This window comes from Numida meleagris, chromosome 18 (assembly GCF_002078875.1).
Source record: "Numida meleagris isolate 19003 breed g44 Domestic line chromosome 18, NumMel1.0, whole genome shotgun sequence".
In the NCBI taxonomy this organism is placed as follows: Eukaryota; Metazoa; Chordata; class Aves; order Galliformes; family Numididae; genus Numida; species Numida meleagris.
In genome coordinates, this window is record NC_034426.1 from 6400155 (window position 1) to 6426252 (window position 26098).

At 45.1% G+C, this 26098-nt stretch overlaps 1 protein-coding gene across 2 annotated transcripts; it reads left to right on the top strand.

Moving 5' to 3' along the window:
* GOSR1 (golgi SNAP receptor complex member 1) lies at positions 50-25829 on the top strand. 2 transcript variants are annotated; one of them, XM_021416225.1, is made up of 9 exons: positions 50-179; positions 491-596; positions 2048-2135; positions 2354-2461; positions 2885-2976; positions 3377-3451; positions 14987-15016; positions 21227-21309; positions 22600-25829. In XM_021416225.1, exons 1-9 carry the CDS (start codon positions 149-151, stop codon positions 22722-22724), a joined length of 738 nt encoding a protein of 245 aa, XP_021271900.1. In that variant the 5' UTR covers positions 50-148; the 3' UTR covers positions 22725-25829. The 2 variants fall into 2 exon arrangements, with proteins under 2 accessions (XP_021271900.1, XP_021271901.1); XM_021416226.1 differs by having other exon boundaries at positions 491-590.

Below are 26098 nucleotides of genomic sequence, written 5' to 3' on the forward strand. Positions count from 1 at the left end.
GGGTTGGGGTTATGCGGTGCTCTGCGCCTCCCGTCCGCATGGGGGCGCTGCGGTGGGAGGCCTGCCCCTCCCGTCGGGCACCGCGCCCTCAGGGAGACGCTCTAGGCGGGAGTTTTCGGCAGGCGGCGGCTGACGTTGGACAACAAAGATGGCGGCGGGGAGCAGCAACTACTGGGAAGGCGAGTGGGGCCGGGGCGGCGTGGGGCGCTCCTGGGGCGCGACACGGGCAGGGCCAGGCTTCCGCCGGGTCCTCTCCGCTCGCTCACGGCCGGAGGGTGCGGTGTCCCCGTCGGCCGCTCAGCTTTGAGGCGCCGGAGCCCGGCTGAGCCCCGCGGCGGGGAGGCCCCGGGCCGTGTGGGGCGCGGCCTGTGGGCCCTCAGCCCTCGTTCTCTTCATCCACCTCTGGGGGCCGCCCCACTGTGTGGGTCCCGCGGGGCTCCCCGGGCGACCTGGGGCTGTGTGTGACCCCCCCGCACCTCCTTCCGTACAGATCTCAGGAAGCAGGCGAGGCAGCTGGAGAACGAGTTGGACCTGAAGCTGGTCTCCTTCAGCAAGCTCTGCACCAGCAGCCGGGACGGGCGGCGCGACAGGTATAGGTACTAACCCGTTTCCTTATGTTTTATTTGCTGTTTGCAGCGTTTAGTTCACTTTTATGATTCGCTTAACGCTGCTCCCCACCACCACCACTTGTGGTATTGATGCTCAGTTCCTTAAGAAGCTTACTTTGTGGTGTGGCGTTGGGCTCAGGGCAATGTCCGTTGCTGCTGGTGTGTGTTCCACCTGTGAGAGCACGTAGGTCACTGGGGGAAGATGTATTTAAACCTGAGGTTGTAATTCATGGAATCAGAATGGCCTGTGTCAGAAGGGTCCTTAAAGATTATCGAGTTCCAGCCCTCCTCCCGTGAATGAGGTTGCCACTCAACTGTGGGAAAAGTGCACGAGGGGAGCATACGGCTTCCTTAACGCCCAGTACAGCTGCCTGCATCTTTTCCCAGTTCTCCCTGCGTTACAGTTCTCATGGACTTCAGAAAGTGCTTTGTCCTCTGGCAGCTCAGCCCCACACCTCCCCAGTAGGCGGCCGTGGGGCTGGTGGTCCTGTGCAGGGGTGAGGGGTGACCAGCACAAGGAGGACAGCAACTAAGTGTGGAAGAGAAGCAGGCAGTCTGTGGCAATCCCTTCCCAAGGGGTGGCTGTTACTTTCTGGTTTCCTCTAAGGTAAGCAGTAATAGGAAAAGCTACGTATATGTGTTTGTATGTTTATATAACAGAATTTATTTGAAGAAGTTGTTTGTTTAGGCAGATTTGTATTTGACTTGAGGATTAATGTGATTAAACTTACCAATTTCTTCTAGCTTAAGGGCTGGAGCTGAGGCCTTTCTGCAGTTCCACAGCACCTGGCTATCAGCTTCTTTGTAACTATGCACAATCTTTAAAAAACGTCATTATCTACTTATCAATCCTGGATCCCCACATTGCATATCAGTTGTGAGAGAGATTACTGCTTGTATGCGGGTTGATTTTAATTTTTTTCAAATCAATGTTTACTTTTTGTCCTTCTCCATACTGTAGGTTACGTCCTGATATGTACAAACCTGCACATCCTGGAGCCTTGTGTGCTTTTGCTTTTTCGACTAAAAGTTGCTTTCATGACCAGACTTCGGCCCATTCCTTTGAAGTTTAAGAGTGTTTCTTGTTTTTCTTGTTCCTAAAGAGTAGATGCCTTGATGGTTTGGGTATAAGGTTTCTGGAGGGTGAAATGATTTTTTGAATCTTTCCCTGAATTTCCATTCTGGAAGCCTGAGAGCAACTCAGGAATAATCACGGTACTCTCAAATCGCATTCTCTCTTTCTTAGCTCTGGGATATATAACTTGTTATTCTAATTATCTTACTTAATTTTGTCATCCTGCACAAAACGTTTTGGTCTTGCTCTAGTTATGGAGGTAATCGTTTGTTTGGTGTCAGGTGTATCTTCCAGGGGGAGGTGCTGTTTTCTCCAAGTGATGCAAGATGTCGCACATTTTAGTAACTCGTCTTCTTTTCCTTAGCTCTGACACCACTCCTCTCTTAAATGGGTCGAGCCAGGACAGAATGTTTGAGACCATGGCTGTGGAGATTGAACAGCTTCTGGGGAAGGTAATACACAAGTTACTCTATTTTTACCCAGCATTTTGAAGTATTATAGTGCAGGTTTCTGTGAGGAGTGTTTAGGAAGTATCAGTGTGGGTGGTAGAGAAGTGTTTCTGAAGGTGTGCATCTGATATTAGGAAAGCTCCTTCACCTTATACGTCATAAATTTCCTACAAAACTAAACCATTTCAGATTGGTTTTGTGTTTTTTGTTTTTTCCCGCAGCTTACTGGAATAAATGACAAAATGGCAGAGTATACAAATAGTGCAGGGGTCCCATCGCTGAATGCTGCACTGATGCACACGTTACAGCGTCATAGAGACATCTTGCAGGTAACAAGCACAAGTCCCTCTTGTTGTGTTTTATTGCTTTGGAGTAATTATTAGTGGTGCTGATAACACAGCTTGCTCAGACACACAGTTCAGATGCTGGTTGGCTGGGAGGAGTGTCTGTGAGTGACGAATTACTGTGCCAAAATGAAAGAAGCAGTGAATCCGATTTATTGAAAAAAATCTTTCCTCACGTGTGCTGCAAGCACAGGATCTGAAAACGTTCTTAGAAACAAGCTTCTCCAAATGAGGTCAGGGTTTCAGCAATTTCAAGTGCATTTTGAATGTGATGTTAATTTAATAAGTTGGCCTTAGGCTTTTTGCTACGGAACTGCTAACGTTTTACAAAGATGGCTAGATTTGAGCGTCTTGTTCTGGTAACTTGATCTCGGGACTCTTAACTTTGGAGTAATTGCTTTATTACAGGATTATACTCACGAATTCCACAAAACCAAAGCGAACTTCTTGGCAATACGAGAAAGGGAGAATCTGTTGGGATCAGTACGAAAAGATATTGAGTAAGTTGTGTTGTGTATTGCAGCAGTGGCGTGGGGGTGTGCCAGGAGGGAGAAGGCAGCACCCTCCTGTAGGGGGAGTGTGTTTGGCTGGGGTTAATCCTCTGCACTCTGAGCAAAGTGAGAGTACGTGCTTGAGTTCACAGCTCTGAATTTCTGATAGAGTTCTTTGGTGGTTTTGTGTTTGTTTGTTTCTTTCAACTGTGAAAATGAATTCATGTTTGTAAAGTAAAATTGTTAAGCACAAATCACTTAAAAATCTTTTAATGTGACTAAAGCTTTTCTGTTTGGTCATTTCAGAGCAACAAAGCATGGTGTGTATGTGAATGAGTTAGTAATGTCTGCTGAAAAGCCTCTGGAGAAAATGTTTTTCCATGTGTTGTTTTTTTTTTTTTGCATTTAGATCGTATAAAAGTGGGTCTGGTGTGAATAACAGAAGAACAGAACTATTCCTGAAGGAACACGAGCACCTTCGGAAGTAGGTGTTACTTGGTATTTCTGGGTAACTTGCACATTTCCTTACGTTGGAGGTTGCAGATTTTTCTGCGGGTAAAACATTCTTAATTCCACGTACGGGTGAAAACGTGATTTTTCCTTATCTCTAACGAGTGCGTACAGAAGGTGATGGAAGGGACTAATTCTAAAATATTTACGATTTGACTTGACTTTATTGGGCAAGGAAAAGAGAAGGTGCTGTCTTTTTTATTCTTGCTGCAGAGGACGTGAGGTTAGGAGGGCTTTTATCTGCATTCCCCACACAGCAGAAGCAGCACGCTGTGACGGAGGAGCACTGCTGGCATTTTGTAGGCCACTGGGTTGTGGGTGGTCAAGAAGTAGCACCGATCTTCACGTCTGTTCTTGGCTGTAGTCGTGCTAAGCTTCAGGCTCACACCAGAGGGCAGGCTTTCATTTAAAAGGAGAAACGATCTGAGTCTTTCTCAAGTGTGAGGACTGAAATTTTCTGGCAGAGCCACACAAAAAGCTTTCACAGAAAATTAAAACCGGAGTTTCAGATTGTGGCTGACCGCCGCTTTATCCCCAGTTTTCTTTAATAGCTTTAAAACTTTGGGATTAACTGAAGTTTGAGTTGTGACTTTTGTTAGGTTGAGTTTGTTACTAGGTGTGAATGATCAGGAAATGTGAAGTTTCCAGGAAAAAAAAAAAAAAAAGCAGGCTTAATATTTTGGAGGTGAACATCACCTGAAATGTTGTGCTTAAATGAACTGACATTGATTCTTCTAAGTAAACTGGATTCCTTCCAGATGTTGGGATTTCTATCTTGAATTACTTTTTGGAAGGGTAGTGAGTACTCTATTATATTAGGTAGTTTAGGTAAAGCTACAAATGAAATGTTTCTGGAGTTGTAAAATGCAGTTCCAAAAAGCTGAGGATCCTCGGAGTGCACTGTTCTGAAAAGAGGAAAGCTTAAAGTTCTGCAGACATCACCTGGCAGATGTTCTCACACTTTGAAACCGGAGCCCTCTGAGGCGTCCGTTGCTTTGATCTCTTCAAACATACCAAGCTCTCCTGAATGCTTTTAGGGTAAGAATGCCTGAAAAAGAAGCAGTTCCCAGAAACAGTTAAAGCATCTTCTAGGTGATAAGTTGAAGATAAGAATCAAGACTTTTAAAGAAAAATAAAACTGAGAGAAAACAAGAATTTAATATGAGTTGGGGATGTTTAGGAAACGAGACCGAAACGAATCATGGAGCAGTACTGCACAGCAGAGATAACTCGAAGGTGTGAGGAGAAGTGATGGAGAAGGAGAAGGCAGCTTTGGCAGGAGATCAAAGCCTGCAGGATGTCCAAAACTCTTGAATTGACACTCTGTAAGCTTAGATATACGTGCTGGCAGAGGAAATTACTGAAGGCTCCATGCTTTTAGGGATGCTGAGTGTTTGCAGTGCAGGGAGTGGTGGTGCTACGTTAATCGGTAGAAATAGGCGCTGTGTGTAAATTGTCACAAAGGGACAACAGGGAGAGTTGAGATGTGTTTTTAGAGAGGTTGTGAGACTTGTGAAAATAGCTTGAAAATGGAGGTGGGAACGCACAGCGTGCAAGGTTTTATTATTGTGAGCTGCAGAGGGGAGTGTCACTCACCACAGGAGTGATACATTCCTGTTGAATGGTGGGATGTTCACTTGGCTGTGACCCTGCTTAATGTATGATCTCAAGTACTACAGGGGTAAGGAGAAGTGCCAGGAAGCTCTTCTTTGGGTGGGCCTTGGGACAGGAGCTGGATCTCTGCTTTGTGCCTAAGTCTGCTTTAAGCAGCAAGGGAATTAGAGCAGCAGAAGTGCTCTGCGAGCCCTCGGTGCAGCGCACACGCTGCTCTCCATTAAGCCGTGGGCACTGGGCATCCATTTGGATTCCCTTCCCCAGGCTGATGCTGCTGCTGTGTCAGTGCTGCTGGCACAGGCACTGCTGGGAGCACGGCGCTGCTGGTTCCTTCCATAGGTCTGGTGCTGGGTTTTAGCAGGGAGGTGGATTTGTCTCAGTGTTGCTTCCTGGGGGTAAGAGGCATAAAGTCCCCGAGTGCCTCACTTTGCAGTTTTGTTCCTGTGCCGATGGTTTGGGGGTAGTTTTCCTGCCTCTGGAGAGAGAACCAACAGTGCCTGAGACTTTAATAAAAATTGTAATAAGGATTTTAACACCTTTTAATTAAAAAGAGGTGGGAAGACAGTTCCTGTTGCATACTGATGCCCTGCTAATATTTTTACTTAATACCTCGGGTCTTCTGGCAAGGCAGGTGCTTAAAGAAACATCAAATCTCGCATCGTAACATCTCTAGTTGATTTTTCAATATTTGTTTCCTTGGGACCATGCAGCTCAGTAAATGTGTCTGTATGCTTTTGGCAAGGAAGTAAACAAGTCATTCTGGTGATGTTTTCCATCGAAAGGAAACAAGAATTTTGATGAATAGATCTAGCTGAGCAGTTCATAAACTGCTCTGAAAAGTGCTGCCTCAGTGGATGGAGTCCTGTCAGCTCGATGTGTTCCCTGAGAAGTTCTGCAGTTATTGATGAGCCGTGCTTGAAGTCAGCAAAGAAGGGACTAATGCGTTTGATTAAATTTGCAGTGCTGCCTGTGTATGCAAGTGAAAATGTGTCCCCGTGCTAGCACTGAGATGTTGGGGAGCAGGGAATGAAACGCTTTGTGGTCATCAGCTCTTGCTGGAGGTCTGTCCTGCCGTGCTAGGGTTGCTGTACGATGACTGCCTTGCTGCTCAGCTCAAAGATCAGACGTTTGCCCATTTCCAAGAGGAGCGCTGCTGGTGGCTGTGCTGGTGCAGATGGCACGGGCTGATTTAATTACCAGCTGGCTCTGTTTGTGGAGAGCGCTGCTCTGCAGGCCCTCAGCCCAGCCAGGAAGGACGTGTGCATCTTCCTGGGCTACGAGGGGAGGTGAGGGGCTCTGCCACGGGCACTGAGCAGCGCTGTGTTAACGCAGCGGGTGGGGGAGCCCAGGTGGGCGGGTGGCAGAGTGGGAGCAGAATGAACAAATCACAGAAGGGCGTTTGCATTCTGCGTGCACAAGAGGAATGGGAGAAGAGAGCAGCAGGAATATGGGAATTTGCAGCCGTTGCGTAATTGTGCTTTAAATAATACATACCTGGCTCATGGAGATGGTGGGGAGGTATTAGTGTTTGTGCAGGACTTCATACATGCGAAGCACTCTGTAGTGCTAAATATTATTGCTACTATTGCATTTCATTTTTCTACAGAACTGTATCAGATTTCTTGTTGTTTGGGCAGAAAAGGCTGCATTCTGTAGAAATAATCCCCAGGAAACCGCCTTCAAACTTTGCTTGTAACACAGTTGAGCTCTTAATAGAGGGAGTGACTTCTTCACCATTTTTCCCTCTTCCTATTGATGCTGCTCACAAGTGCTCAGCGCTGCTTTACACAGAGAATCCTGCTTATTGAGATGCTGAGGCACGTTACAGGGATCTTCCTTAAAGTGCATTGTGGGAGAAGCTCCCAGCGTTCTACCTTGCTGTAATTTCCTTTTCTTTGTTACACCCTGCTCTGTGCCTTGTGCCACCAATGCTCGCTGTGTTGTGCTGCTCATGTCACTGGGGGTTTCAGAGGACCTCCAGCACTGGCTCAGACCCAGAGCGCTGCCGTGGCCACCCCTTCCACCCCACCCTCACCTCCCATTGCAGGGAGCTGCTCCAGCTGCCACAGTTCTCTGCATCTCCATCACCTCGTGCAGAGAGACACTGTAAGAAAATCAGCTAATTCACCAATTCCTTCCTCCTTCCCAGGGTGGCTGGGCGCAGCAGGAGGGAGCCGTGCTCAGCCTCCGTGCCCGGTGCCTCAGAACTGCTGAGCCTTGCTGTAGTCGGGCCCAGTAAGGGTTTTCTTAATTGCTCCACTCGCCTCTAAATTGAACTGATTTTGTCTTCGTGTCAAAGCAGAATGCGCTGTTCTTGTCGCTTTGTTTTCTTAATTTTAATACAGATTTGCGCTGAAGCGGAGCTTGGTAATGAATAACTTTCTTTGCTTTATAGCAGTTCTGAAAAAAGCCAAATAGATCTGCTCTGAAAGGCAAATCCACGCTAGCCATCAGCTTGGTTTGGACTGTTTGGCACGAAGCACTGAGAAAGGTGCAATTTGGCTGCATACTTGCTGTGCAATAGTAATAGAAGGCTGCAGTGCTTTGTCTATTGAACTGGAAGATATAATGCGAGGCGGGAGCGAGGAATCTAGGTTAAAACGTTTCCACGCTGTGATTAACTGAAAGAGCTCGAGCAGCACTGTGTCACCGTTTTCCCAAATGCAGTTAAATATCATTGGCTTCTTTGTTTCTGGAACAGGGAAAGTTGGGAGGCGATTGCATTAGAAGTACGTGCTAGCGCAAGCCAGTTGGGATGATCACCGTAATTACCCTGCGGACTGACCTGCCTGGTGCAGCTTTGAACCTCCCCAGCACTGAGTTTTGGGTAGGGTTCTATGTGCCATCCTGGAGGCAGCACAAATAAAATGGTTTTTAAGGAAGAGGTTGGAACAGAGGAGCTTTTTGGTATCCCAGAGAAGCACAACAGCTTCTACTCCTGTTTCAAAACCCAATCCTGTTTTCTCATTCTGCTCTGTCTCCTGTTGCTGCGGAGTTTTCTCAATGGCAGTTGCACATCAGTGACTCCTTCCTTCAGCCTGGTCCCTGCATGGGGCTGAGTGGGCTTTATCCGTGAGCTTGACGGCAGAAGCTGGTGGCAGAGTGACACAAGGCCCAGTGACAGCAGCTGCATCACCTTCCTCTGTAGCATTCCTGGTCTGAATGCAGGATTCATGCATGTACCGTGATGCTTGTCCACAAAGCCAGACTGAGCACAGTGCATCTGTTTTCATATTTTCATGGTAAATGTTTCTCAATAAGGGAGGCAGTTCTGGAAAAAAAACTGGGGGGAAAAAAGACTGGAAAAAAGGCACTTCACTGCTTGTTAGGAGTGTAATATGACTGCATGAGCGAGTTATTGAAGTAGTTTAATGAGAATTTGGGGAGGTTCAAAGGCTGCAGGCAGTGAAGGAAGATGCTCTCCTGGGTGTTGTTACTATTTATAAATAATTTTCTAAAAGGATGCGAAAATCAGCCTTTAGCATTTCAGGATTTGAAAGAGGTTTTCCCTTTAAAAATAGTTGATTTTACTCTAATGAAGCTCCAAGTAGTGCTTTTCATCTTCCTGTGCTACATTTAAGGCTTAAAACGAACAAAAACAAGTGCTAAACTAAAGAGTCTGTTAGTCTCACAAGGTTTATTTGCAAGCTTTCTTTATAGGCAGACTTCATTTAAAAGGCAGTGATGGTAAATTCCCTGATGCTTGTGGCTGTGGTGAGATGGTTACGCCTCGAAGCCTCTATTCCAAAAAGAGGGAAGGTGCCTGCACTCTCTGGGGGCTTCCTTTGGAGATTCCAGCACAGAGCTAAGCCAAGTTATGCAGGTGACAAAGGATGCAACCAGGTGATAGCACTGAGAACCTCAAAGCTCATGGTTGGCTTCTCACCTGTATAAAATGTGAAAGCTTATGCGTTCATTTCCAGGTAGCCCCTAGGAGAAGCCCATGAAATCCATCCCAGGTCTTTACCAACATCTGCAGAAACTCAAGGGCAAACACTCACAACGCAGCTGGGAACGATTACCTGAGTACATCCCTAACAGCAGGGGACTAGAGGCTGAAGCTCTGCTCTGGGCTTTACCTCAACAGCAACAGCTGCCCTTGATTTGGGGATGCAGGGACATGAAACCACCCTTCAAACTTCAGAGCTCTGTGTGCACTTCTGAAGCGAGTTGCTTGTTTCAGAAGTAAACAAGTCAGCGATGTGTGCTGATCTGCTTTCCGCTTTCCTTCAAACACCACTTCTTAACTAGGACAGCGTTCCTTCCGCAGGGGCTGTATTGAAGTTGGGGCTTTGACAGGTACCCAGACACGTCGTGCATGGGTTGGTTCTGAAATGTGGGTGCGTTGTTTGAACAGATCCAACAGATGTGGAGTTCTGTAGGGTTTCTTTTGTGTAGCTTATTTAACATGAGCAAATCAGCCCTTATTTCAGAGGAGCTGCCACCGGTGATTGCAGAGCTCTGTTTATCCTCAGTGAGCACTCTGTGTTTGCTCACATAAAGTCGCAACAGTGATGCATGTAGTGTAATTTCCCAGCTACAGAACACGTTAATATCCCCATTTATGAGGAGGAAACCATTTTAGAATGAAGACAAGTTTACTCCGAATACTTGTAGCATTATAGAAAGCATTCTAATGCAAATATTCCCTATAGAAATGCTTTATGAAGCAAACATCTTCAGGAGAAATGGACCTCTCCTGCTGTCGCTGCGATTGCTGGAAGATATCTTGGTTAGGATATATGTGTGTGTATGGATACATTAAGCAGTGATCATTTCCATTTTTCATGAATATGTATTATATCTCCAGAAAAATTACATCACCGTATAAACGTCATTCTTGAGTTTATTGAATTTGAACCTCTGTACCACTGCCTCAGAATGAGGTGCTCATCGTCCCCTGCTGCTGCATGGAAGGCTCTGCAGATGTCCTAGCACCCTGGGTTACTGGTGATGTGACATAAAGCATCGGCTCCCACCTCCTGAGGTTTAAAACGTCTTGTTTAGTTCACTATACCACTGCAAGAATCTTCCTGAAGCATAAGAAGCAGGTAGGGAGTTCTAACATCAGGTGCTCTGGCCAGGTCCTGCGTGGAGGCTGTGGAGCTTTCTACACCTACCAAAAAAACCTCGAAATGGCAGCAGGTGGAATGCAAAGTTAGGAGGCAGAAACCCAATGTGTATTTTAGGCTTTGTACTGAAATAAAACTGGGTTGTCATCTCACGGATAACTCTCACTTCGTTTCTGTGCTAGCTTCACTGGAAATTAAGAAGACACTGGAGGTGTTACATACAAAGTTGTTCGTGTGGCCAGGCTCTTCTGGAAGATGTTCTCCTTGGCATTCCCTTCTTGCCATTACTTACTGGTGTGTGAGTAGCAGGACAATTTTTCCAGCCTTAGGAAAAAAGGTTGAGCTGGAGAAGTGGCACGATCTTGTTGTTACAGTACTGGCTGTGAGCAGCTTGTGTCTCATGGAATTGGTGCATCAATCTCACTGCTGTGCACAACGCGCTGCTGCTACCAAGGCTGTCTGGGTGTCCTCTCTTCTGTCACACTGGTGTTGGACACTGGAGGCTGTGTGCCCTTACAGGCGTTGCTTGGCTCAGAGGTTTTTTCCCCCCTGGTTAAAGGTAGAATTTAAATTATATCTGTTAAACCAGAGGAAATACTGAAAACAGCCCTGCTGCTGAACGCTGGTGCTGCGTGCAGTGCGTAAAATCCAAGGAGATGCCGATAGAGTCCATTAGTAAGTTACTGGAATTGTTCTGACAGCTGTGGTTACTGATAATGACTTACAGTAAGGCCTGCCCTCTCTGTTCATTTAACTTTGTTCCTATGGGTAATAGGGAGCAATTACACGGGAGGGTCAATCTATCCAGGAACTTTCACAGCCACGGACAGAGCCTCTAGAAACTTCGTTATGTGGCTCTTGGTGCCATCCTGGCTTTGGTTTTATGCTTACTAATAGGCAACCAGCTGCTGCACTTCATTTAGATGATAGGAGCTGTTTTCATTTTAACTGTGTTCTTTGGGTGAACTGGATAGTGCAGATTATTGAGAAGCCTCTTATTTCCTTATAGATTTGCTTTAAAGGAAGAAGTATTGCTGTTACTCACCCTCCTGGGACTCTCAGGCATCAGGCACTCACAGAAGTCTTTCTGTGTGCCAAAGAGCTTTCTTGGCTAACTCCTCTTTTTGCAGAAACGTTTATTTTACCCTGCTGATAGTTCCCAGACAAATACATGGAGTGCAGTGGAGGTGCGGGCCGTGCCCTTTGGAGATCCCAAAGAAACAACGTGCTGCTGTCCTCCGGTCTCTGAATGGTGCTCCACCCAAAGCCAGGGCGTCCCTTGGATTTAGCTTGCATCATTCTCTAAACAGACCAAGAGAAAATCTTCTTGTTAGTTACAATCCTTATGTAGACAGAATTACAGATGTTAGGTAGCTGCAGAGCTACGTCAGCTTACCCTCAGTTCAGATGCAGAAGGCTCTTCTTGCTGTAGCCAGCACGCAGTTGAGATATTTACTCAGTGATGTCTCGAGGAGTCCGATTTTAATGAGTTTTTTTATCACAGGACTGCAGATTGCCCCCACCCCCCAAGATTATTTTCATGGTAATCCTTTTTCGGATTGGCAGATTCTTGTCTCTAACCTCTTGCATGTTGTTTGCATGTGTACAAGGTAGATGCGAAGCATCTGGAAGGAAATTCAGCAGCATGATGACATTGGTAACCCCTGCCCAGAGCGATGGATTCTGTCCCGGTGCCATTCATTGTGGACCAACAAATTGCTTGCATTGACTCAGAGCAACGTGGTGACGTGCCATCATGATTTTTCTTTTTTTCTTTTCCAATTTTGCAGCTCTTCCTCCTTCTTCTCGAAGGCGATTGCTGAGTGTCAGACTCCCCAGCAGTGATCTGCAGAAAGAGGCTTCCTTATACGCTTAGAGTTTGAAAGCGCGGTGACATTTACATTGTTAACAGTTTGTTCCTTTGGGCAAACCTGTACGTGGACACAGTGCTTGTACTTGTGCTGGCTTTTGTTGTATTGTAGTAGGCTGTTATTTCATTTTGGCTACCACAACTGAAAGTGTGAAAACCGTGCATCTCCTTAGCGTGCGGCTTGGTGCTGTTATTAACAAACCAAGGGGACCCGCTGGTGTGTGGCTGTTTGAACCTTTCTCTCTCTGCTTTCTGAATGTTCATCCCTAGCGATGCCCATTTACCCCAAGTCTTTGTTTTTGGCCAACCTGCTCTTCTCACGCTGGAAATTTAAGATGTACATTTGTAGGCAAATGGATTCTTTTTCCTCGCTGCTGCGTATTCGTAGCAGGTGCTACTTCTGCTCTTCGCTGACAACACAGGAGTTAATTTTGTGTTGTTTGTGCAGTCCTCTGCTATAGATTTTCATGGAACCATAGAATGGTTTGGGTTGGAAGGGACCTTTAAGATCATCTAGTTCCACCCCACTATAGGCAGGGATACCTCCCTCTAGACCAGGTTGCTCGCAGCCCCATCCAGCCTGGCCTTGAATGCTTCTCCTCTTCTCTCCTTGGGTGTTATCTCCCCTTGGTGTATTTGACTCCATGCTCTTGTGTTGGCCCCAGTCAGCGAGGCTTCTGCAGCAGCTTTTGTCTTCCTTAGCAGCTGTGTCTGTCCAAACTAGCTATTAGAATATATATATTTTTTTTCAATGCAGTGGAATGTGGATGGCACTGAATCGGTGCTGGGTTTCTTGGGTGCTCACGGTGTTTCACTTGCGAGATGGGAGTGGCTGGGATGGGAATAGCTGTGTCAATATGATTTACCTCATCGTAATCTGCATAGTTGTATTAGAGTATCAAGTATGTTCTGCAGCATTTGCATTCCTCAAAGCTCCACGTTGCCTGGTGATTCAGGACTGTGAAAATAGAAAAGGTTTGGTGCAAGCAGCTTGGGAAAGCAAAGACTATCGATGAATCTTGCAGTCAGAGCAAAGTGGAATGAGTACTTCTGTGAAGAAAGAAAAAAGAAAAGAAAAAATAACTGTAAAAGCTGGATGTAATGGGCACATAGCTTTTCTATCCTAGAAGCATATTTCACTTAATTTCTCCTCCAGGTTAACTTACCTGTCCATATATTTAAATGATGAACTGCATGCCTGATCTTTTCTGAAGATAACAGTTGCACAGAGGCCTGATTATTTCATGGGCATGACTGCTGCTGCTGGATTTGTGCCACTTATTACAGTAGGTGATGACCTCAGCATCTTTTAGCATTCCTTTCACATAGTATTTTTAAATGCCTTGGTCAAAGTGCCATCTGTCTCGACAGGTGAAAGCGCCTAGCTTACTGAAACATATGGCAAGGCAGATTAATATTGCCCAGAGTGATCTCTTGCTTGCTTGGATGCTCATAAGGCAATGTCCACTGGAATTGTTGCCTTTGCTTGGAAAGCAAAAGAATAAAATGGAGATTTTCTGAGGAACTCCTTTTCGTAATGATCTGGACGTGTAAGATGAACGAGATTACCGTTTCAGTGTTTTGCCTTCTGATTCTGTCAGATAGTTGAAATGTGATCTTAAAATTGTGAGGTTAGTGTGAAACAGAATATTAGTAGTCAGACATCTGCAAACATGCCCTCGACTCACCCTCCCTTGGTCAAGCTTTGGTTCCCCAGTCCCCAGTGTACTTTGGTCTTCCTTAAACCTGGCTGTTATTGTCTGTAACTGTGAGCTGTACAATGGTGAAACAGCAGCCTGCTTCCATCTGGATAGCTCTGTACAGGAGCACCTGCCAAGAACTTGGAAAGACTTGGAGCTTGTGGGTGCATGTTGTGCTGCCTGTAGAAAAGCATCCAGCATCTGCATCAACTGCTTTTGCAGGAAGCACCGAGTTTAACTGAAGGATCGTGGTGCACAGATTTTTGCTGTAAGATGCTGCTCCAGCTCTCACTGGTTACCAAAATTTCCATGAGCCTCTGAGGTTACTGAGCAGTTGAGGAGCAGGAAGATTGCTGAGTTTGCTGGGGGTTGTACGCCTGCTGGAGGTGCTCTCAGGGCCTTCAGAAGAGGGTACAGGAGGAACATACTGGAAGATGTGTTCAGCAAATCCGTATGTTTTGCAGCTGTTTGTTTAATGAGAACGTATGAGTTAGCTCAGTCTGCCCTTCCTGTGCATCAATCATTCTGAACGCGATTCATCTGCAGCTCATCCTTTTCAGCAGTCGGGGTGACTGCCTCGTAAGTTGGGAACCATTCATCTTGTGCCTTCCAGTACCAGTGAAATGCTTTGGGTTGTTGTTCAAGTTCTCTGTGCCTGTGGTAATAAATACCCCACAGTGGGTGAAAGCAGCTTCACTTCATTAAACCAATCAATTTGCAGCTGATCTAGCTCTTCAGAGTGTGGCTTTGCTCTGGGAGCAGAATGAAGTGCTCCAGCTCCCATGTTCTCAGTGTTTTCCCCCCCCAGCTGGGTCCCTCTCAGCTCCAACTTGGGCAGAGTATTTGTAGTGCTCTGCGTGCTGTCTCTGCATTTCAAGCTGTGGACTTGCCAGAAATAGCTGCCTTGGTGGAGTCCCCATCCCTGGAGGTGTCCAGGAGCCATGGAGACGTGGCACTGGGGATCGTGGCAGTGGGCATGGTGGGGTGGGCTAGGGTCGCCCTTAGGGGTCTGAGAGGTCTTTCCTTGCTTACAGTTGGGTGGTGCTGCTCTAGGGGACGCTTCTTCTTCTCCAGAACTCTCGTGGTATGTGTGCCAGATCTGTGTTGTAGTGAACAGCGACTGTGTCCTGGAACAAGACTTACCAAGGGTGAATTTGTGAAGGATTATGTCATGGAAATCGCTGATGTAATGATCAGAAGTACTGAGTGCTTGTTCCTTTTTTTAACTTTGTTTTTTTCTTCTTGGCTTTCAGCTCAGATCGACTGATAGAAGAAACAATAAGGTAGGAATGAATTTACTAATTTTCATTATTTTCTGTACAATCAGTATTTGCCCTGAACTGTGTCCAAAAGTCTCAGTCACTTTCTTTGTACAATAACCATATTGTTCACAACTTGTACACGGTATTACAGCGAACTGGGGTTTTATTTTTACTGTTCAGCATTGACATAATGGTGTTACTGAAATATTTTATTCAGCCTAATTTGGAAAATTTAGCTTTCTGTTCAAAGATGAATACCCTCTGCGAAAACAATGGGCATGGCTGAGCAAAGGGAATCTCAGGTTGGTTTCTTCTCAGAGTTACTCTCCTGCAGCATGATTTTCTGCACTCCTTTGGCATGCTCAGCATCCCAGAATGCAGCTGATATTGGTAGGGACTTGGACCTTATGGGCTTGAGGGACTGTTGCTGCTGCATAGTTCTATCTCTTGGTTTTTGTGTGGTTTGAATATTTAAGTGCTGCCTTCTCTAACTGATCTAGAAATTTTAGAATAGCAGCATTAGAAATTACTTGTATCATCTGTGCCCTTCCCAGTCTTTCACTGAACTCTGGGATTTTGAAAACCAGTAATTCAGAGTGCCTGACTTAATGGTTTTAAGTTTTAGATTATTGCTTTAAAAAAAAAAAAGGAAAGGAAGAAAGCAAGCAAGATACGGTTTCAGATAATGCATGTACTGGCATAAGTGATGAAGAGGAGTAATTAGAGGCTCTGTGTCCATTAAGGGCTGGCTAGCTTAAGTACATTCAGTGGGCTCGGTCTAATTAACATGGTGGAAGAATGTGTTAAACCACCACGTTAATGTGCTGTGACAAACCAGAAGTGGTCACTGCCATAATGTCTGAAAACGTGGATGCAGTCTCTCCACAGGCTCATAAAGATATTTGCCAGTCTTAGCACGGATGTTGTGAGTCTTCACTTCACTTTGGGTCTCGTCTTTTCCTGATTAAACATCCTCTCCCTTATTGCCGTATTCGTAGCCCTATTTTTCCACTCTTACAACAAAAGCATTAAAAAGCCTGTGATGACTTATTAAGCTTAATATCCTGCAAAATGACTCGTGCTTGTATCATTTGAGCTCTTCTCCTGGCCTCGTGATTACGTGTCACTGAGAAGCTGGAGAGTACATGATAAGTGAAGCCCTGAGTGGAATGGCTTGCAGGCTGGGGCTCAAACCGGGCACCTACCTGCGTGTTCCCTGGGTTCCTTGACAAGTTGTGGGCCTGCCCCATGGCATCCCAGCCACAGTATCATCAGGAGGTGACCTGGCTGCTGGAAAACAGCTTGGAGTTTCGTCTGTGTGAGCCGCAGACCTGTGGTTGACAGTGGATCAAGCAGGGGCGGCCTCTCGTGCGACAGACCCAGCTGCCTGGCTCAGCTCAGAGCTCCTTGTGCTGGGTGCAGGAAGCATCCCTTCTGTCAGCAGATGAGCTGTGATGGCAGGAGGCTGGATTTCAGCGCTCCTTGTTGCACCATTTATTACCTCTAGTAAACAAATTTCTTGTAGCCGTTACCAAAAACGTTCTTACATTTCTGATTGTAGAAGGAGCTTGGTAACTACGCACATCACGCAGGACGTGCCGTTCAATTTAGATCCTCTTAGTTCTGTCCCTGGTGAAGCCAGGGTGATTTTTTGTCAGCCCCAATAACTGGAGGTGTCCAGGTGTGGTGCTCCTGCTCTGACTTGCAATGCACTGAAGAAGTGCAGGGCCTGACTTGTCCTGCGTGTGGTTCTTCATGGAGCGAGCAGAGTTGCAAGAGGATGCATAGGTGCTGAAGCCGTCCTTCCAGATGTTGTGTTAGCACGAACCTTATAATGAGGTTTTAAATGAATTTTGTGACATGGCTGCTAACTGCAGCATATTTCTTTCCAGAAAGGAGTGGGAAGTGATAGTTTGTACTGCAGTTCTTTTGGAACAGTGTTCACTCGTCTTGGATATATTTAAATGTAAGCATAGATTCTGCTTAATATGTTTGGTGTTCTCAGGTTTTCATTTTCAAACATTATCACTTTCTCAAAATAGCAAATGATTTATTTCTTGTTTTCCAACAACTTGTATTTTTAGATTGGTTCGCTTTGACAATTTGTTACAGTTTTGCATGCACGGCGTGACCAGCTCCTAGGAACTTATCGTAATATTCCTTCTGATGCCTGATTCAGGCTGACTGGTCAGTCTTTGTCAATTAGCAGAATGGACTCAGAACGCTTTTGCTTGGACCAAACCCATAGATTAAATAAAGACAATATAAATCTCTGTATATCCTGGGGGTATTCCTTTGGGTAATAATTAGGATTTAATAAAAGGGAAGAATTCACTAGCGTTAAATCCTGACTTCACAGAGTGGGGAGATACCAATTAGATTTTGAATCTTAGCTCTGCTCAGGAGAGCCTGCAGAATCTGGGCAGAATCACACCCATTGCTGGGGAACGTTTCTTTGGTGTTCATCTGAGCCTCCATCGGAAGACACAATAATCTGTGAAGAAATGGGAAAGGTTACGTGCGTGGATAGGTGTGTGCCTGTATACGGGTGTGTGTGTATATATATGTACACATAAAGAACAAGCAATGCAGTCATAATTATCAATTTAGAAGCAGAGCTCGCATTTCTATGCATAGTCACAGAGTCCGTTCCCTCAGTCACAGATGTTGTCATGCATTTAAATAAGCAAGTGTGATTCATGAAGTACAAAATGAAGCAGAACTTCCCGTAACACATGAATTATTTTATTTTTAAAAGCGTCCCTTGTTGCTTCAGAGTTTTGTTTTAGTTCTGCACCGATGCAGATTGGACTGAGCTGCCTGAACGGGGTGAAGCAAGGAGTTGACTTTGTGGTATGTTTTGTTGGCTCATGTGCTGCATCTGAATGGCTAAAGGTACCCAGCCCTTCTCTACTGGTTCACTCTGGTGCAGCACTGAGAAAAGTTCATGCTGCAGTGAGCATTATGGCACGGGGATATGTTTTAAGTAATTCAGTCCTGATAAGAATTGTCAGTTTTCTTTAATGCTTCCTCTCTTGTAGCATGGACTTAGCAGAGATGTCTTATCATTGGTAACCATCGGTCAGGAGCAAGTGAGGAACCAAACCTTTCGTGTAGACTGAGGAGCCTGGGAAAGCTGGAGGATCAAGATTCATGATCTCCAAGAATGCCTTGACAAACGATCATCATTTTGTTGGGAGAAAGTCTGCTTTTAAGCCTTAATTCCACGTGTCATCCTGCTGAGTGAGTTAGTGAATTGGATCTGCCACAGGGAGCAGGCGGATTCCTGTAACAGGGATTTAATCTTATGTCATAAACGTTGAGTAGAAGTTTCAAAATGTAGGAGAAAGTAATTCTTCATCTGGAGGGATTGCTGTGTCGAGTGACTAAATGGGACCGATGCCGTGAACAGGAAGAAGATGATTAATTTTTTTTAATTAAAAAAAAGACATTTGTTGGTAAACAAATGATAACAGTGAGTTAATGAGCATATGCTGGGGGGTGGGAATGGAAGCAGAGCTGTTTAATGCAGAGTATGAGGAAGCTTCAGTGCTTGAGGCTGTGCAGAAGCAGTCAGGGAGCTGTGCGTTTCCATTTCAGTAGTGCTTGAATGTAATAGTCTCAGGTTCACTAACACAAAGGCTCAGGTAAACCAGGCAATACTTTGGGTAACCAAATGGTGCACGAAGAACGGGGCTTTCTGTCTGAATTTTGACCCAAAGGGGAACTAATTCAGCTCTTGTTTGCGGGTATCGCAGTGACCATTTGGTGGTAAAGCTTAAAAATGGCAATTCGGGCCTTGCCATCCATAAAGGTGCAGTTATATCATGCATGTCCTTGCTCCTCGGGTGCTAAAGTAGGAGCCCTGTACTTCATCCATCCATGCTAACCATTTCCAAAGGCATTTTGGAGGTGCCTCGGGAACACTCGAGATCCTGGCAATCTCCTTGTGTTTTCACTTCTGTAAATTAACATGAGTCTTAACGAGGCGTTGGGTGCAACTTCTGAAAAACACGTGGCTGAACTCCGGGGTGCACTGGGGGGCTCTGTATTATGATTCCATCTGGAGAAGCCTCGATCAAACGTGGAGGTGTAAGACGGAAGCGGTCGGTGCTGAGCAGGCTTCGCTGTGTACAGCTCTGAAATCCTTTTTCCCAAACTCAGTGCCTGGTAATCCAGTACTGACAGAACGCTTTTCTCAACAGCAAATCCAATATTTCTGCGAGTTTGTTGTTTATAACTTTAGGGAACTGAAATACCCATATGCTGAGTTGTAAATGCAGATAATCTGCCAAGTGCTGCATCTTCTCACATGTGATACAACTTGGTGTACTTGCTGCAATCATTTTGTAGCCCCCTTTTCAGCTGTAGCTGTTCGTTGAGAATTTCTGTTGAAATTCTCCAGGTCTCCTCGAGATGGAGTAGGCAGATGCAATGGAAGGGAGCCCAAATGACCTTAGTGCTCCAGGAATACTTAGGGCTCATTGATCCGGGCTCTTTCCTTAAGATGTCTGTGAGCTGTGACAGTGACCTTGTGCTGTGGGTCTGAAAGGATTGCTGCTGGGCTTGGCTGCTCTGGGTTTTGCCAGATGTTGACTGCAGCGTCCTAGTGGAGAAGCCAATGGTACATGAGATGATTCAGGCACTGTGTGCAGGCACCGAGTGAGAGCAAGTGTGAAATGCTCGTTAAAGTTTGGCTATCTGTATTTGGTAAAAGGTACAATCCATCTGATCATTTTCCTCTCGAATTGCAGTCTTAGTTCTCTTCTCTCCTATTTCTCTCTGTTGCATCGTGATGTTCCAGTTAACTTTCATTCTCCCAGAACAGTTTCCCTCCATATGTAAGGCTTAGAAACTTATCCAGGAGCTTCTTTTAATTGTTGTTATTCATGTAGGCATAGTCAGTAGCAATATAAGTGTCATTTTCTGAGTTATTATCCCGCAACTTTGTATGGATGTTCTACTTTTTGCAATTCATGCCAGCCAAGGAGAGCAGTATTTCTCAAACTCTTCGTTCTTAAGCACTGTAGCTCCTGAGTCTAAACTTCTGTATATATTGTTTCTGTACTTGTAAATGAATGTGCTTGTCAAGACAAAGCTCTTGCATTCAGAGTAGCAACGTGGAATATCACCTGGGGCTACAAGTGGTAGTGTGCCCTTTCATTTTCCATGGTAGAACTATTGGTTTTATGGGCTGAAGAGGTACTTCAGGTTCAAAAAGAATTGTCAGCTGATTATTCCTCTGAAATCTTCTTTAAAATGTCTTATTATTTAAAGAGAACAGTTGCTTTTCTCCAAGTTCCAGGACGTTTTACACTTGAAATGGGAAATTTGATTTTATATTCACTTGTGTTGTGTTCTTATATTTGAACCAAGTACATACAGGTAGACCAAGTCTTACTGAAGGAGGAGAGTACGAAAAATTCTCTGTCTGTGCATGACATTCTTAATTAGGTCTGAGGCTCCAAAATGTGTTTTTTTAATGCTATGATGGGAATATCATTTAGTACAATTTAATGATACACCAGCTTCTGGAAAACAGTGAAGGTGAAGTTTGTGGGTCGTAAATCAGAAGAACCCAAGCTTTGTGTGCTCATCTGGAGTTGGGATCTGCGTTGTTTGACTCGGGGTGAACGCTGTCTTCCAGCACTTCATTGCATGTAAAGGTCTTCAAAGACCTGGTGATTGTGTTAGAAACCTTTGGTGTAAAGCTCCATGTGCTGTGTTCTCAACCTTCACTTCCATCTCCTCTCAACCAGCTGTTCACTTTGCAAATTAATTTTTAATTGTGAGGCAGCTCTCACTTGCTTAATACTTCTATAGTAATTATATCTTGGTGGCAGACAAGATTTTTTTTCATGTGCTGTCTAGAGTGAAAATAAGGAAGGGGCTTCTCTGATGCAACAAACTTCCCAATGTGCAATGTAGACTGGCAGGCTGCCTTTAGGTTTGCTGGTAATGGAGCACCCATTTCTTACTGGGGGCTGGGGGAGGAGTTGCGCCAAAACCTTGTTGAAAAAGTCAGTATCTTCGGTTGCTAATGGCTCATAGAAAAAGAGAAATCATCTGAGGGTAAAAGAGAGAGATTAATGGAAACAAATGTTGTTTCATTCATGTTGCTTCACCTCATTCATTGTTCTGCAGAGAGGTGTTGCCTGCTCCCTTTCCTGTTGTTTTAGCTGTGGATTATTCTTAGCACCAGCAACTTGATCCACTCTTTTCTTTTTCCAGCATTGCCATGGCAACTAAAGAAAATATGACTTCGCAGAGAGGGATGTTGAAGTCAATACAGAGCAAGATGAATACCTTGGCTAGTATCCTTCCTTAAAAAAAAAAAAAAAAAGATCTGTGCTGCCAGTGCTTAAGAAAGAGGTACAGTAATGTTTTTTCAGGAAGTCATTGATTCAGGGATCAGAATGCTTTGGGATGCCATCGGCTCTGTAACCTGTGGTGGTCTTGTTGGGTTGTGGTTGGTTTTTTTTTTTAATCTAGCTGGAGTATCTTAATGACAAATGTGATGAACAAATTGGTTTTGCTCAACTTTGAATCCTGCATACAGACCCATGCCTTTAGTTTTCGTGTAGAGATCTACAGTGGCATTTAATGCCTTCCCAACTCTGCGTTTTCCTGAAAGCATAATGTGTTGGTTTTGGCATTCAAGGCCGGAGCGACTGCTGCTGCTTGCTATTGTTTACAGCTCAGTGTTCATCACCTGAGGATTCATCAGTCTGTCACAGTCCTGCAGATGCTAAGATTTTGGTTTCTTAGCTTCTCTCTATGCGTTGTGCCCATGACTGAAGAATGTGCTGGATTGTCAAGTCGTGTGTATTTGCTGTGCTGCTGCTTACTCCTTCCTTTCTGCAACAAGGGCCCTGAGAACAGCACTGGGGTTCAGACAGATCACATCCTGGAGAGGGGGATTTGGTCAGCCAGAAATTTCATTACAGTTCTCAACAAAACTGGCAAGAACAACAAAAAAAACTCAATGAAGTTTGGCCTTAAAGGAGTCTTAGTTCCAAAGGCACGAAGCTCAGAAGCTGATTATCTTGCTGGCCATTGTATTTTTGTACCCTAAAGGATAGATTTACATTATTATGATTTTGCAGTAGGAGGAGTTCTTTATGTGCTGTGAGGGAATAGTGCATATTCATGCAACGTGCATGCTTTTCTCAGCCAAATGCCTTTGGTTGTTCCCTTAACCAATAACTATTCCATTAAATACATATCATGGAAATTTTATATAGTTGCCCCATCTTTTTCTTTTAAACATAATTATTAAGAGTAACAAAGTCTCATGTTGGGGATGATTTCAAGCACTGGTAATTTAAGTGATCAAATACTGAGTTCTATGTAAATGTGAGCTCTGGGCTGTTCCATTATCTCTTTCCTCTGACTATTGGATTATAATTTCTCTGCCTTATTAGCAAAGTACAGTTGTAATCCTGCTTACCCTCTGTTAGTTTTCTGATTGCATCTTCTTTCTCCAGCTTGGGAGTAGTTCTGTATTTCATGGCATTGCTGACTTCTACATACAGAATCTGGGGCTTGTTCATTAAGACACTGGGGTTTTTTTTTGTTATGACCTTGACTCACCCTGCTTAAAGATCGGTTTCCAGCAGTGAACAGCCTGATTCAGAGGATCAACCTTCGGAAACGACGGGATTCTTTCATCTTGGGCAGCATCATTGGCATCTGTACCATCCTACTGCTGCTCTTCGCCTTCCATTGATGGATGTTCCCCCGTGGACTCTGTTAAACTCATCACCACCATCCCTCCCCCCAGCCAAGGGGAAATGAGCGGGGGAAGAGGTGGACTTCCAACATCCTGCTCCCCCTGGCTGGGACTGTCAGCATGATGCCTAGAGTTTATGATGGTAGACTGCGACACTGGTTTGGGGTTGAAGCTGCAGTGTTTCTCCTTCCCTGCCATACATCTTCCTTCGGTTAAATTTGGTGGGTTTTCTATTTTTTCCTCCTTTACTCCCTTCAAGGTAAGTAAGTACGGCCACTTAACGCCGGTAGAACAGCTCCTGTGCTCGGTGGTGCTGGGGAGATGCAGGTGGAAACTGCAGGAAACCTGCTTCACCTGCAGGCACTTCTGAGCCCTGTTGTCCTACGAGAAGAATATTGCAGCTTTAAGCCGTCAGGTTGCTTTGCTACTAGATACATGTTCTGTAATTCTTTTTAACTCATGGTTGAGGTAATAGTTATTTCTGCATCGTTTGTGCTGTGAAAACTGTGCTCCACACAAATTCCTCCAAGAAGAGAAGGATGGCTCCCTTCACTTTTTGCACAGAATACGAATAAACCGCCCTCTGAGGAACAGTGACAAGGTTTCTTGTGGCTTTAAAGGGACTAACAGATCCCCTTTTATAAGAAGGGAGCACAGTGTCCTAGCAGCTGTTTACCATAGTGTTCAGTCATCTGAAAAGTGACCAAACGTGAGTTCACCTCAAAGCAGTCTTTTGGGTGTCAGTACTTGGATTTTGGCTGACGTCCTAAAGGTCTTTGTAAAGACAACGATTGAAAAGTCTATATTGTAATTTACATAAAGTTATTCTAATAGCGTTAATATTTTTACACTGTAAGTAAGATATAATCTAAACTGTCAGTTGGAAATGAAAATCACAATGGTTGTACCTGGGGCAGACGCATCTAAGTGCAAAGGTTTTGGACACACCTTCCCATAGGGAAGAGTTGAATGTGAAATGGTGAAACAAGTTTTATTTACTGTTATCTGGGGGAGTTCTTCTTGTCCAGGCACAGAACGTGAACCCTGATGTGTCTGCATCGATAACAAAACCAGTGCCAGGAAGGGCTTTGATATTGCAGAATGACTACGAATGATGAATTTTTCTTTCTGCTCTTTCATCTGCTTTTTTCCATCTGCCGTGTGCTAACCCAATGAATTCCAGCTGAAGCACTGGAATGTCTGAGAGCTTAATTAGCTCTTCTGCAGTGCTCCTAAGAGATTCCATGTATGCCATTGCCACGGATGTCAGGTAGCCTCCAGGTTTTCTCCTGGAGCAGAGCCTAGCGGGGCGGTTGCACGTTGTACTGCCTTTCTAGGGTGTGTGCAGCACTGCTGGGGGCAGTCCACATCTGTGCCTGTGTGGTGTGCAACCCATACTGTTGCCCCTGAAACGTTTGTATGGGTTGCAAGGCTTATTGGCAGGATGAGAACTTCGTGCTAAAAAGTCTCCAAAGGCTTCCAGTCGGTCGCCATCGGGATTAGAAAGCGTTTGGAATTAATACATGTAAATAAAGGGTGATTATTTGGTTGATCTGGGAATACTCCTGGTTTGAAATAAAGCGCTTATTGCAGGGGTTTGTGAAAAACCTTGATGGATAAAGGAAGTTTATTAATGAATCCGTGTGTTGGGAGATCAACCCTTATCTCCCCGTTCCACCCTGTCAGGACCCTGGCTGGCAGTCGTGCATCTGCTTAGGATTTGTAGGATTTGGTTGCTCTATAGTTGGCACTCTGAGATCTGCAGTATCATCAATAAATTCCTTTCCTTAATCTGGTAACCCATCTTTCTACTGGTCTTAATTGATGATTTGGTGCATATATTTAATCTTGTGTGAAAAAGCTGCTATGGAAAGTATGTAATTATAATAAATATGTAAACATGATTGATTTTTTTTCATGTTACGAAGATATTTCGGAGGAACTGATTTATATTAGTACAAGATAAATATGCAGAATTATCTCTGATAAAGCTTGACTGGGAACGCTAGCTGTGGTCCTTCCATGCAGTTCTTCTTAATCTTAAGGAAAAGATGTTGTTAATTAGTTTTCATTTCTGGAATTCCTGGCACGGTTGCTCCTCAGTAACTGGTCATTGCTGAGCGTTGCTGTGGCCAGAACCAAGAACGTGAGGGTTTCTCTGGCCATGGGAAGGCACCATGGGTTTGTGACCAGTACTGAGCTCATGAGCTGTTGGGTATCAGCGTGCTGTAAGCGCCGGCTGGGTTCGTTAACGCTGATCAAGCAGAACTTTTTGTAGTTGTAGAAGTCCTTTCTTTTGAAGGCTTTAAGGTTGCTGTGAGGAGAAGAACCAGTTCCTCCCCGGGTGCTGAAAATGGAAGAGCTGACCTTTGTGTTGGTAGGTGATGTCAAGGCCTGGGTGCGCTGACGCCTCGTCCTCCGGGAGCTGCGTTCCCAGAACTGCTCCGCCATTCCCAGCTGGGAAGCTCCCATTTGGTTGGGTCCATTGGGCCTCTCCAAACCTAGCAGCTTGTTTGCCAAGATCACTCCATGCATAACTTTTTCTTAGATGTTTTTTTTTTTTCCAAAACCTTCCGTACGAAGCAGGCGGGAGCGGTGCCAGCTGTATCATCTGTGAAGGAGGAAACAATTCTGAAACTCCTCCTAACGGCGCTGGATGATGGCAGCCCCCAGAGCAGAGCTCCTGCTCAGCAACGTGCAGCCGAGGAGGGCGCGATGGGCCCGGACTGAGCCAATTCCTGCGTGACATCAGAAACCCTCCTGGAATCTGGGGGCTGGATGCGTGAAACCAGCGCCGTGCTCTCAGCTCTGAGCACAGTTCTCTGTTGTTCTCTGTCAGCTGTGGAGTGAGGACAGTGGTTTTAAGTCAACGCACTCTCAAAATGAAGCCACCACCACCACCAAAGCCTTTCTCACGCAGCATCCCAGCCCACACTTCTGTAAGTTCATTTCTGATGGCACTTTCTGATTTTATTTTTGCTTTTCACAAAGCTGCTTGAGACTTACTGCGTCTGTAATTATCTTTCTTTTCACCTATTGTGCGTTCTCTGGATGTAATTACAAAGCTTTGATATGTAATTTAATAATAAATGAGAACTCTAAGCAGGGTGCTTGGTTCTTTCCCCGGGACAACTTCTCCCTCCCCTGGCTCCAGCAAAGATGCAGACGTTGCAGGGCTCACCCCTGCGCTTTGGGATGGTCCCTGGACGAACACATGGATTTGTTCTCCCCTTTGTGCAGTGGTGGGTTTTTCTCAAGGTGAGCTCTACGAACTTTTTGATATATCCATGGTTTAAAACATGCACGTGCACCCAAATTGAGGCCGACGTGGAGCTGACGGACTACAGGAGGTGTTGCTCCATTTGTTAACC

Excerpts from the sequence above, each read along its gene's own strand:
- GOSR1 (XM_021416225.1), top strand. The coding sequence starts at position 149 with ATGGCGGCGGGGAGCAGCAACTACTGGGAAG. Across the intron at positions 2,462-2,884 it reads GTCATAGAGACATCTTGCAG|GATTATACTCACGAATTCCA; the intron begins GTAACAAGCACA and ends GCTTTATTACAG. Across the intron at positions 3,452-14,986 it reads GAACACGAGCACCTTCGGAA|CTCAGATCGACTGATAGAAG; the intron begins GTAGGTGTTACT and ends CTTGGCTTTCAG.